The sequence below is a fragment of the Pelecanus crispus genome, chromosome 6 (genome assembly GCF_030463565.1).
Source record: "Pelecanus crispus isolate bPelCri1 chromosome 6, bPelCri1.pri, whole genome shotgun sequence".
Classification (NCBI taxonomy): Eukaryota; Metazoa; Chordata; class Aves; order Pelecaniformes; family Pelecanidae; genus Pelecanus; species Pelecanus crispus.
This window is the reverse complement of record NC_134648.1, coordinates 14,010,607-14,023,089: the sequence shown is the minus strand read 5'-3', so window position 1 is coordinate 14,023,089 and position 12,483 is coordinate 14,010,607. Positions and strand designations below refer to the sequence as shown.

The following is a 12,483-nucleotide window of genomic DNA, read 5'->3' as shown; positions in this document are numbered from 1 at the left end:
AAAAACAAATAAACTTAATTGCATTTGGAGATGTGTGGTGAGGGTAATGGGACAGGACAGAAATGGACAGGAAGTGCTGGGCTTTTGGTGTGTCAGCCCAGATGAGGGCAAAGGAAAGGCGTTGCGCTGGGGAGCTGCCTCAGGACCAAGACCGGCCACCCCAACACAAATCGAAGGGAAGCATCCAGATGTCACGGGACTGGAACTTCCAGTAAAGCATTAATACATTTCATACCAGACAAGTTTGTAATGATATATTCTCATTACTTTATAATTTCTGTATTGTAGGGATAAACTCTCTGCAAGTCTTTCAATTTCCTGTATTCCTTTTTCTCAGATTTAATTGGATTTTTTGTGTCTCCTTCCCTCCATTAAATGTGGATGTTGCTACACGAGGTTCATTACAGCATTTTAAAATGTTTTAACATCAACTTTACCAGTTTTGTCTATAATTTGCTTCATTAGCAGTACTGCAAGTTGCCAAGAATTTGGAAAACATTGAATAAAAATATCCCCATCTACCAAAGCATGTTTATCAGCCAAACAAACCCCAGAAATAAAAAAAGCCAAACACATCAAAAGGAAGAGGTTTTACTTTTAAGGAGTTGGCCTTCATTTAGCTTCCTCATTTATCCTTGTTTTATACAGGAATATCCTTTATTTGGGCATCGTGGACAGCCATCCTGGGGGTTTCCTATCAGCCCTCACAGGAGCTTCGCGTCAAGCCGGTAATGGCAGTTTGTTTGTGGGTACTCAGCCCTCTTACACCTCGGAAACAGCCCCCGCCGCCCGCTACCCTGAGGCAGCGCGGCCCCACGGCTGTGAGGCCAGGGCGCGCGCCCAACGGCCGCCACAGCGCTCGCCTCGGCAGCGGGCGCCCCCGCGCGCCCAACGGCCGCCCCCGCGCGCCCAACGGCCGCCGCGCCCGGCCATGAATGACAGCTGGGGGGCGGGACTAAGGCGGGACCCACCGGCCGGGCTGGGAGAGGGGCCGCGCACGTCAGCGGAAGCGGCCTGCCCGGGGGGCCGGCGGCTGCGGGACGCCGTCGCCATGGCGAGGGGCAGGGCAGGGCTGGCCGCTCCCAGCGCCTCCTTCCCCGGCACGGCGCCTCCCGGCAGCCGCCCCTGGCTCGCTGGGGAGCCCGACGGATGCGCGACTGGAGCGGCCCCGGCCCTGCCGCTAGGAGTCGGCTGGGAAAACGGCTGCGTGGAAAAGTACTCGGAGCACTACACCAGTAGTTTCTGAAAAGCACATGGATCAAAATGGTCTGCATTTGGTATGTTGGCTTCGATCAGAGGCTAGACAGCTGTCATCCATTTAGCAGCAGTCAAAGCACTGGAGGGACAAACGCAAGTCGTAACTTAGAAAGACCTTTCATTAACAACGCCACAAAAAAGCAAAGAAGAATTTAACCATTGTTGAACTAAATTCAAAATAAATCTTATTTCTACGCATAATGCTGATAGAGAAAAACGTTGATCACTTTTTCTGCTGGAGGGACAGCTGCTGTTAGCTGCGAAGAGGCACACCACACAGCACTATTCTGCTCAAAGCTGGCATTACTCGTGAGAAAGCTGCCTGCTGGGCAGACCTTCAGAGTCTGCAGAAACCTGCTTGAAGTGCTTCTCACGACCCAAGTCTGGCAGTAACGAGGCAGAAACCTTGAATTGCTTCTTCCCACCTATTTCAGCTCTTCCCTACTGTCCCACGCTATTCCCAGGGACCTCCCCTTCATTCCCTCCCATCCTCCACCTTAGTGGAAATGGGACTAGAATTGTTTCACTATCCCAAAAAGCAGCCTATTGATCACAAAACTTACTGACAGCAATTTCCCATACCAAGTCTCTTTCGCACAGCAATTTTTGGTATACTACTACCCATTTTGCATTGTCCTATCGCATTTATTTGTCCACACTCTTGCTGTTTCATTCCCAAAGGCCAAAGCAGTATCCCCACAGATATCACCTACATGTCATTTTAGTGTACAAAAATCCCCATCAACAGAACATGAAATCACCTTTTCACAGACAGCTGTAAAGAGGATTACCAACTGAAAGAGCTGCACAAATACGAAGATCTTATCTGTTTTACTACCCCATAAAGACAAAACGATGAAGTATTTGTAAATGCCAAATGCTGGACACGGGAGCCAGGCAATATCAAAACCTAAGTGAGAAGCAGTCAAAGCACTAATCAACAACTGCCAGAAATAACTAAGCAGGCAAGACTTAAGTCTGGACAAGTCAGGGGAAAAAAAAAATCAGAAACTTCTGTAAATCAGCACATTTTACACATTGTCTTTATTCAAAAAGTTTGAATAAAACAAAGGCTTTTATGCCACAAGCACACAGGCACCACCAACTTCTTTGATCTTCTCCTCTGCTCTTCTACTGAAGAACTTTGCTTTCACAATCACAGGTTGCTTGGGCAGCTTCCCCTTGCCCAGGACTTTGTAGTAGCCCTAGAAAGATTAAAAAACCCATTAAATGTTTGTAATCAGCTTACAGGCTCCTACATTCAGACCCATCTTTTAGCATGCATCAGTTAAAACCAACACCATGATCACCATGACCTCATACAGTGTGTCTCCAATACAAAATCGGTACAAGTAAAAGAAAAATACCCTGCATGACCTAGTAGAGTTGCATTTTTTCAGAGAGAAAGTGGAAACTGTAAGCTGAACTTCTCCTGTAATTTAGAAGCTGGATTTCCCCCCCCGCCCATGCTCCATATACAGAAAACACTGTGAAATCTGGAAAGAAGTCACCAACCTTCCCCCAGTTCTCTGAAGGAGAGAGCGGTTGGCTGTGCTTCCAAGACTATCTACTACACGACGACTTCCGGTCAGTGCTCTTTACCTGTAGGACATTCTGGTACTTCTGAACAGAGCAGAGGACTCTTCTGCATGTATTAAATGTACAACAGAAGCTTTTGCAAGCTTTCACAGCAATAGCTGTTCTCTACCACTGGAATCCTCTCATTTCATTCCTGTCCTTTGCATTAAAAGGACAATTATGGCACAAGGTCCATTAATACTACAGCTGTTGAAGTCATCGCTTGTTAGAAGAAGTGGCTTAACTGGCCGACACAGGTATCTTAATTTGGGAAACAGAACATACCCACGTGGCAGATTAGTTAGTGTCACTGATTCGGTGACTGGCTGAGATACGAGACATCGCAGCCAGTGAATAGAGATCAGACGTTTATGTCCGAGAACTATAGCACACCAAGACAATCAAATATGTTAAGATGTGACTCTAGTCTCGATATTAGAGCAGTGACTTTATATCAATGAGACTAGTTCTGCCATGTTTTTATACATGCTTTCAGTAACATTTTAAACAATCTTTCACCACCTTCCAAAATAAGGGAAGTCCCTGTCTACAATCACATACAAGCATGAGAAAAACTTCTTACAAGAAAAAAGTTAACAGTGTTAAGTACCCATGTAACTACTTATATGCAAAGACATTTGTCCCGAGAAGTTCACAAATATTCAAGCACCGCAGCTTATTTGCAGTTCACCATTTTCCTACTTGGATACGCAAAGCTAAGTTACACATGATGTGACCAGGAATCGCAGATTTGAACATGAGCAGGAACTTACTGAGCGCACAACATCAATAACCGGGGCCAGTCCAGCCTCGTTTTTTGCATAATTGAGCCTTGTCTGTTCACTGACAAGCGTCCATAGTTTATCCAAATTGACAGTAGGACAGAACTTTTGGTTTCTCTTCAAGTGATAGTGTCTCATGCCTACTTTTCCAAAGTAACCAGGGTGACTGTCAAAGAAACACAATCCTCGTTAGATCACATTTTTAATTCATCCTGAACAGCACGAACTAGAACTTAACACTGACACCACTGTTTTAGTGGTGGACTTTGTAGTGTTAGGTTAATGGTTGGACTTGATGATCTTAAAGGTCTTTTCCAACCTAAACGATTCTATGATTCTATAAGCATCTTACCTAATCAAAATAATCAAAATACATTATACTTTTATTCATATTAATACTTGTAGTATTTAAGCACAATAATCATTAGTACCCAAACCAAGGGAAAATTATCTTTTTCTTGAACTGTTTGTTCTCCCTTGAACTCACAACTCAATCCCCCTCACTGGTGAACCTGATCCAGCCCTTTATTTCCGGGGCGACCCCAACTCCGTGAATCCAAGGAGGGCTGCACTGCCTGGGGAGCGTCAGTGCTCCTGTCACTAACCTGGTGACTGACTGAGTCAAGAATGGTCACAGCCAGCGAATATAGATTAGTGGTTACTGTCCGAGTACTCTAGCACACCAGGACAATAGGCAGTGTCCAGCTGTGACTCTAGTCTCGGCAATAAGACAAGATCCCTTACCTTTACAGTACGCAGCTAAATAGGGCGCAGTTTGGATTTAACATAACATTTTGAATTTACATAATATTCTGTGTGTGCATCATTAAGCAGGGACCACCTTGTAACAGGCAAGTTTGGTCAAGTTTACCAAATGCCGCACTGAACTCTTAAAGACGCCTGAAAAGGCCTTTGATTTTAGGGTAAATGGGGACATGAGTTGACTGTAGCTATAATGTCACACTTCATGTTAGAAGAAAAAACATGTAGGATTACAGGGAATTTTGTTTATTCACACATAAACGTTAGTTGCTTCTACTTCAGGAACATGCGTTTTGCTAGTATATAAAATGTTAGCTTACTATTTATCAAAGTTAATCCTGTGATGATGCATACCACCAGCGTTACCACGCCCTCCAGGATGTTTCCTGTGTTTGCCTAGAAAGAAAAATTTTTGTTACACTAAGAATGTTACACACAGTACTTGAGCTCAGAGGTACGTTCAGTACCAATTTAAGCTAATTATTCTGATTCTATCCCCTCTTTTGAATTTGTCTCAATTCAGTGAGATGAGCCAACTAAAAACCCTGCAGGAGGACAAAAAAACCATAAGCATAGCATGCCTCTGGTTTAGCTTAGAGGAGTAGAAAATGACACCGGTGCCAGCACAAGTGGGGTGACAAGGAAAGGTAGGAATGGACAAAGAGTTAGAAGCGACACAGCACTGCCCTGTAAGCTTAAGATGTCGCACGGGCTGCGCCTGTCGCCTGACCACCACTCGAGTTAAGTCACAAATCCAGTGAAGTCGTCAAGAACGCGCCAGACTTCCCATCAGCCCACCGCCGTGGCGTCCGCCCCCACAGCGCGAACATCGCCCACACGCGCCGCAGCTGAAGCACCGCTCGCTGCCACCCACAGCGTGTGCGGGGCCCTGCGCCCGCGGCCGCGCCTGCCTGCCCCCCGTGAGGCGCAGCGGCGGCCCCGCTGCCGGAGGGCCGCCGCCCGCCCGCCTCTCCACTCACCAACGCGGCCGTGGCCGTGGCTAACGTGCCCTCTCAGCTTCCGGGTCTTCCGTAGTCTGGAAGGCTGCGGGAGAGCGGGACAGCAGCCGTGAGCAACACGGGCAGCAAGAGGCAGGCCCGCCACCCGCCCTCCCCCGCGGCCGCAGCCCCCCCGGCGGCCGCGCAGCCAGGCGCCACGGCGGCCCGGGCCCGCCGAGGGAAGGCCCGAGCGGCCTCACCGCACCGCTCTCCCCCGCCGCGCCCTGAGCGGGCCGCGGGCTCGGAGAAGCGCCTCGCCCCCACCCGCCGCTACTCCCCAGCCACGTCCCGCCGCGGGAGCGAGGGGCGGCGGCCGCGGGGCCCCCCAGCCCGGCCGGGCCCGGCGCAGCGCCGGCGGCGGCACCCACCATCTTGTCGCGTGCGCCAGGAAAGGGAGAGAGCGCAGCGCTCGCGAGAGCGGGGAAAGGCAGAGCGGGGGCGGGGCTGGGGCCGCGCGGCGCCAAGCTCTCGCGAGGCTTCGCCGGGGCATCCGGAGCGGGGGCTCAGTCTCGCGAGATCGGCCGCGCGGCGGGGCGGCCGTTACCCGCCGGAGCCGCGCTGGCGGCTGCGGGGCGGGGCGGGGCCGGGCCGGGCCGGGCTCGGCGGGGAGCGGGAACGGCGCCGGGTGAGAGGCGAGCGGAGCCGCCCGGGCCAGGTGGGCGCCGGCAGCCGGTCAGGACGGGCCGGCTTGCGCTTCGGGCGGTTTCTGAAGCGTCAGCAGTCCGGAAGCGCGGTGCTGCGCCGCGCAGCGCGGTCGCTGAGGCCGCAGCGCCGGCACAGCTCGCCGGTCGCCCGCGGCTACCAGAGGGGAGACGCCGGTCCCTGGGCTGCTGCCGCCGCCGCACCAGCCACCTGCTGCAGCTCCCCGCCGGGCCCTCCCCGCGCCCGCCCGCCCCGGCGGCGGAACGGGGGCAGCTCTGAGCAGCAGCCCTTAGCAGCGGGCCGAACTTAGCAGGCAGGCAGCCTTAAGTGCTGCTCCATCTTAGTTACAGACACAACTTACTTTCCCTTCCCTCTGTGGTCTGTAGCAGAAGTAGGATTTTGAGCAGAATTTAAGAAAATTTGCAAGCTCCGTCACTTTATTATCGACAACACTGGGAAAAATAAATACTATGTACTTAAACACAACCATCTGCCACACTACAGTAACAACTCTTGGAGAGTTACTGTTTCTCAAGCTTGTATTCTATACCATAAGACTTTAAACAAATCTTTTACCAATTTAAAACACGGATCCCGGTACTGGATTTATTTCTCTTCAGGATTTCCTTCTCAGTTAAATAATGCACTAGTAACGTTCCATGCTTAGGAGCACCATTAGTTTTAACAACGAATATAGAAGGCAAAATAATACGCTTCCTATTTGTCGTTCATCTGACCCGTTCAAACACAGAGCTCCTGATAACACTAGGATTGGTTTACATAGCCATAACTTGAGTATCAAGAAGGCACCTACAAATTTTTATGAAATGTGACCTCACCTTGTCTGGTAGTCTCCTCTGATTCATGTTACAAAAACTGGAACATGTTGGTGGGCAATATAACGTTTAAAAGCTTTCTACTTAGGTTTTTAAAGTGCAGGTGGAGGAAAACAGCTTTGGTGTGGGAGATGGGGTTTACAGCACTGCATCCTTGTACATCAGGATTCCATAGATTTTTCTTGCCTTTGTAGCAACTCTTCTCTGCAGCACTTCCTTCAGCTGATGATGTTTTATCCATCATTTTCTTAAGAGATATATTCCTTAAGAAATATATTTCCCCATATATTTACTAACAGCTGTTGTTCCTAAGAGCCAGAATCCACCTGTACAAGTGAAATTACTCCTTCCACTCTGAAGAACTACATCTAGAAGTCATTCTGGAACTTAGAGCGTATTATAGAGTAAAACTGATGGGAATTAACATTTGTGATTACATTTCCATTGAATCAAAAGCACTTGATATTTTACAGACATTTCATGTACACTTAAGCTTTTGTATATACATGAGTGTGAGGGAGGTTAAGAAAAAAAGGAAATGACTTCACCTTTTTAGTGAATAATCCCTCGATTTTGTTCTATGAGGCTGATAGCAAACCAGAACCACTGTCAGGTTAGGAACTGCGCAAGCCTCAAAGCCAATCTAAAGAAATTACCCTGCAAATGAAGAAAAACACAGTGCTTAGGTTTGGGGGGGGTTTTATGGTAAGAAGCTGTAGCTAATTTTCGTTAGCTGTCAAACTTGCAAATATATTGAAGTATTTTATATTTTCTTCTTCAGGCTAAGGGAAAACTTACAGACTCTCAACAGGATTTAGTTACCGGATCAAAGATGAATGTGGTACTGGGGCAACATTCACAGCTGTGCAGAGGGGCACGGCAAGCTAACCATTCCTGTCCTGCTGAAGAGCCTTCGCTGAAATGGAAACACCACCTAAACAGACCTCAATTAATGGAAAAGAAAAGCAGACTCTCATGAAACGTAGGCGATCAGCTCATCCTAAATTTAGGCAAAGGCTGTCTGCTAGAAGCTGCTCATATTGTACTCCGATCATCTAACCAAGGTAGCACAAAACCAACCTGAAAATACCACAGGTCGGGATCAGTATCTATGATACAATGACAAAAAGTGATTTCCTGCTAACCCATGCAAGGAAAAAAAAAAAAAAAATTATGAGATGCTTCCGTTAGGATAGAATTAACAGAACAGGGATATAAAATGCCTTGTCTCAGCCCTAGTGAAAGACATTGACGAAAAATCAAACCACATGTCATGAAATAGCAAACCTACTAAGAGACAGGTTCATAACAACCATTTTATATTTTAATTACAAATTCATTAAAAATCACAGGAAAGTTACTGGGTTTGTACCTAGTCAACATCAGAAACTGCAGAGGTTTGCAATGAATATAAACAAACAAGTATATTTACAGAGTTTATTAGAAACCATACATACATACATTAGGAAAGGATGTACTGTACCTACTCGTTGCAGCTTGCATGTCAAAGAACTGAGATCTCCTCAGGTTTAGCAGTCTTAGTGCAGAATGGATTACAAGTAGTTTACTGACCAGAGTCCAAACCAAGTGGAAGTTTTGTATTGTGAACCAAGTACCTTATTATCAAGTTACTTTGTTATTTCTTTCTTTTAAAATTAATTATAAGGAAAAAAAAAAACCCCAAACAACTCCGCCACATAAAAGCAGCCCCCGTGTGTACAACCTCTCCCACGTACCCGAGTTCATTCACCCCGCAGTATTCAGGCATCAGTGTAGCTCTCACAAACATCCCATGAAGTCAGTGGTTCTGCTGAGACAGTCAGCTGCACATAATCAGCTATTCATTTTTGCACCAAGCATAACTCAATTCATACTAAAGAAAAAAAAAAGCACCTGTTATTCTCAGGAATATACAAATATTTACCACAGTTGTCCTTGCTCATTACAAAATCAGTTACAAAAGCTTACAGCACGTTATGTACAAATTCTATCCAGATACATAGAGGAGCCATCATCTGGCACACTGTCTAACAGCATTGGTCGTCACTTAAAGCTGCAGTCAGCCTGCTCCGCTCTCCTCCCGCATCACACTCTGAAACGCTGCTGGTGTCTCACAGGCAGTGTCATTTATAGTCTTTGGGTTGGTATTTCAGCAGAAAGGAGTCAGTTCTTCTTGTGAAGGAACTTCATTTTGTTTCCTAAAGAAAGCACACCGTCAGTCTCTAGGATACACTGAAAAGCCAAGGGCAATCAAAGGCTACTTAGCAAATGGGTCTAATTTGTAATGCAATTGCTGCAGAGTAACCCTTCTACTTGGTACCAGCAGGGACAGCCAACTAACAGAATCCTGAGCGGTCAGCTGCCTTCCTTTTCTCCTCGATTATGGCTTGGTTCCCCCTCCCCAAGTGAAAATGAAAGTGTTAACAAGGACCATAATTAAATCTGGCTTTGTCAGCTGTAAGTATGCTTTCGTTGTTTTCATACTTCCTATCACATTGAAACCGCTCGACTATCCGATTTCACCTCAAGTAAGGCTTTTTTAAAATAAAGACATGAAAACTCGTTTCAGAAATACTTGTAAGGATTTTCCTCACCAAGGCCTCGCAGAAACTTGTTTACTCCACTTTGTTCCGTGTCTGGAAGCTCTTCCAAATACTGTTCAACCCTCTGCTCGAAGAGACCTGTGGAAGAGGGGAGCAAACGGAGCCGGCATGAGCTGCGTCAGGCTGAACCCATTTCCCCCCGGCCTGCGCACTCTCAACTTTTCACTTTTACAGTCCTTTGCAACACTATAAAATGCCACCGCCGGTAAGGGGCTGTTCAGTGTCACGCGGCACCAGGACAGGCACGGCGAGCCCCAGACCTGACGGGAAGGGGAAAGGATTCCGGGGGGGTAGGGGGCAAAAGGCAGGGGGGAGGGCGGCCCTCGCCGGCCCCGCAGCACCCCTGAGGGCAGGGCGGCCCTTGCCGGCCCAGCCGCCCGCCCCGCCGGGGCTCAGAGCGGCCGCGCTCTGCGCCGCCGCCTCGCAGCGCCGCCCTGCTCCGCGGCTGCAGCCCGGCCGGTGGGGTGGGCCCGCCCCAGCAGCAGGGCCGGAGCGCCCCGGGCCGCCGGGCTGGGCTGGGCTGGGCTGGGCTGGGCCGGGCCGGGCCGGGCCGGGCCGCGCCGCGCCGCCCGCCCCGCTCACCGTCCCGCGCGCCGGGGCCGTGGGGCCGCTCCCCGCGCAGCTCCCGCAGGCGGCGCTGCAGCGCAGGCGCAGGCGCACGCGCGGCCGCCCCGCCCCGCCTCGCGGCGGCCCCCAGGCGGGAGCGGGAGCGGGAGCCCCGCGCCCCGCAGCGGGGCCGGCCTGGAGGGCCGCCCCCAGGCACCCAAATTTAAATCAACCTTTTTGGGTTTTGTCTTAGGAATGCCGTGGCGCTTTGCCCCGCGCGCACTGGCAGGCAGCCTCTGGGGCGGTTTCCCGTCAGGGACGGGCAGCGCCCTTCGCGGGATCGTTCCCAGTTTGGCCTTGGAGTGATTTAAGGCGCTGGGATGCGAGTATGCGTCTGGTTAAAGCCTGTGTATTATCACCGCCGTGGCTCCGCTCTAGGCCCACAAGCAGCGGACGGTGTGTTTCGGGAGATCTGTCAGCCCTACGGAATTCGCTGAGCTCTGGCAGTAGACCGAGACGCCGGCCGCGGGACCTGTGCGGAGCACAAGTAACCCGCCTGGCAGGGAAGAAACCCACCCTTACCTTTTGCCCTGCATTTTCTCAGCTCTCTGTCCTGGATGAAGCCAGCAAACATTTGGGATTCCATGAAAACTTCCAAGAAGCGGCGGATGCTCTTGGAGGCCACAGATTTACGGAAAGCCTCCCTTTGGAAGGCACGCTCTCCTTTTTCATTCTGGGTTAGGAACAGGGAATAATGGCCAACTGTCTCCACAAAGAATCGGATAAAAACCTCAGACACTAATCCATTCAGGGTGTTACATTCTGCAAAATAAGGCGGCAATAAGACACCAAAATCAGCTGCTACCGGAGCTCTCCACATCATCACCCACACGGGGCCAGGTACTGTCATCTGGCGGTGTACTGACGCCGTGCAAAGGACCGAAAGGAGTGGCACCGGCTCCTTGCAGCCCTGGATATACCTCAGCTAGGGAAAAGGGTAACAGCTTCACACTCAGGGGTGCCGGTGTACATAACTGGTGTTTCATAACCAAGAGTCAATGAGAAATACAAAACCTCAGGACACAGCTCAGAAAATTAAAAATTTTGTGGGTGCTTCATCAGAATTATACCTCATATTTTAACTCTTGAGTAAGTTTTCTTGAGAAGCTTCTGAATGACTCAGAATTAAAATTTGCCTTTACCAAGAACTGATCAAAAAGTGTACGTTGCAGAATTTGGGTTTTCATAATTTCTGAGATGTTAAAATAGTTTTACATACGTAACACAGATGAGTAGAAATAGGGGCCTGTTTCATACCTTTTAACCACAGGCATTTAAATTCACCCTGGGATGTTTTTATAATTGCTGGAGAGAAATATGAACCTTCAGAGGCAACTCAGCCCCTCTTGCACTGAAACTATTTTCTGGAGGTACCTGCTTCTCTCCCCTGAATATACTCAGCACCGAGAGCAACTCCAAACTCAGACACACCCCGAAGCATGTATAGTTATCTGGATTGAATTAGGGCCAGGTTAACTGCAAGCCTCTGCCTGAGTAAAGGTTTAGAGGTACTCATGGGAGTGCAAGTCATTTACAAAGAAATTAAATAGACTGCTGACAATGTATTACTGTGGGTTGATGCTATCAGTCCCATTCCCTGTGTGTTCAGAGACTATCTTTGATGTCACAAAAGGTATTTGAGTACTAAAGACCCATCTTTCTTTCTCCTGGGTGGAAAGTCACAATACTACATGCTTATTTATACAACTCCCTGTTTCCAAATGAACTTACCATCATCTGAATCACTATCTGAATCCTGATTTATCAGTTCATTCTTTCTCTCTAGTGCCTGCTCCAGAGCGGCTTGCAATTTTCTAGGTAATAGTGTGTCTTCATCATCCATCTGACAGAGGAAAAAAAAAAAATCTTTAGATCACATTAATCTGTGCAGCAACTACAGCAAATACTTTTGCAAGGTTTAAAATTCAGAAGAAAAGCATTTTGTATCTGCTACTGTTATGCCTACATAAACAAAATAATGTAAATCGATGTGCAACTATCATGTATTTCTAAACAAAATTTCTTGTCACTCTTAATGAGATTGAAGTCAGGAATGATAATCCAAAAAGCAAGGTAAACATATAGAAACTTGGAATCAGCTCTTTACATGACAAAGAGTCCAAATAGTTGTTTTTAACTAAATACACATCATGCAAAGCCTAGCTACCATGTACACACAGCTGTTCTAGTTGGTTTTAGGCAGCTTCTTTGGTTCTCAACAGTTGTTTTTATTTATATTCTAGTATATCTTGTTTTCTGGGCTTTCCCCCTGCTGTTGTCGATGATCTTAAAGGTCTTTTCCAACCTAAATGATTCTATGATTCTATCTTATTTAATGCTTGTTCAGCAAAAGCGAGTAGACACAAGAATCTCAGCTCTGCAACCACTATTCACCAACGGTATCTTCCAGGGAATCGTA

General features: G+C 48.3%; 2 protein-coding genes and 2 non-coding genes across 6 annotated transcripts in view; all 4 read right to left on the bottom strand.

The window, feature by feature from the left end:
- Nucleotides 1-2,278: 2,278 nt before the first annotated feature.
- RPL27A (ribosomal protein L27a) lies at nt 2,279-5,804 on the bottom strand. Its single transcript, XM_075712652.1, has 5 exons — nt 5,746-5,804; nt 5,360-5,423; nt 4,700-4,775; nt 3,609-3,783; nt 2,279-2,462 (listed from the first exon to the last, which is right to left on the bottom strand). Exons 1-5 carry the CDS (start codon nt 5,746-5,748, stop codon nt 2,334-2,336), a joined length of 447 nt encoding a protein of 148 aa, XP_075568767.1. The 5' UTR covers nt 5,749-5,804; the 3' UTR covers nt 2,279-2,333.
- LOC142593874 (small nucleolar RNA SNORA3/SNORA45 family) lies at nt 3,138-3,269 on the bottom strand. The gene has a single exon (XR_012831172.1). It is a non-coding gene; the product is annotated as a small nucleolar RNA SNORA3/SNORA45 family (small nucleolar RNA).
- Nucleotides 4,210-4,341, bottom strand: LOC142593873 (small nucleolar RNA SNORA3/SNORA45 family). Its single transcript, XR_012831171.1, has one exon. It is a non-coding gene; the product is annotated as a small nucleolar RNA SNORA3/SNORA45 family (small nucleolar RNA).
- A 2,724-nt stretch (nt 5,805-8,528) lies between the features above and the next one.
- DENND2B (DENN domain containing 2B) overlaps nt 8,529-12,483 on the bottom strand; it is a 76,774-nt gene continuing 72,819 nt past the window's right edge. For all 3 annotated transcript variants that reach the window (XM_075711774.1, XM_075711775.1, XM_075711777.1), the window contains 4 exons: nt 11,796-11,907; nt 10,587-10,826; nt 9,450-9,536; nt 8,529-9,053 (listed from right to left, as the gene is read on the bottom strand). In XM_075711774.1, the coding sequence (XP_075567889.1) occupies nt 9,019-9,053; nt 9,450-9,536; nt 10,587-10,826; nt 11,796-11,907 (474 nt within the window). In that variant the 3' untranslated portion in view covers nt 8,529-9,018. The remainder of the gene's footprint in view (nt 9,054-9,449; nt 9,537-10,586; nt 10,827-11,795; nt 11,908-12,483) is intronic.

What these genes read in the sequence shown, in the direction of transcription:
- RPL27A (XM_075712652.1), bottom strand. An exon ending in AGGATTAACTTTGATAAATA is followed by an intron (nt 3,784 to 4,699) that starts GTAAGCTAACAT and finishes TTTCTTTGACAG; the next exon opens with TCACCCTGGTTACTTTGGAA. An exon ending in TTATTGATGTTGTGCGCTCA is followed by an intron (nt 2,463 to 3,608) that starts GTAAGTTCCTGC and finishes TAATCTTTCTAG; the next exon opens with GGCTACTACAAAGTCCTGGG.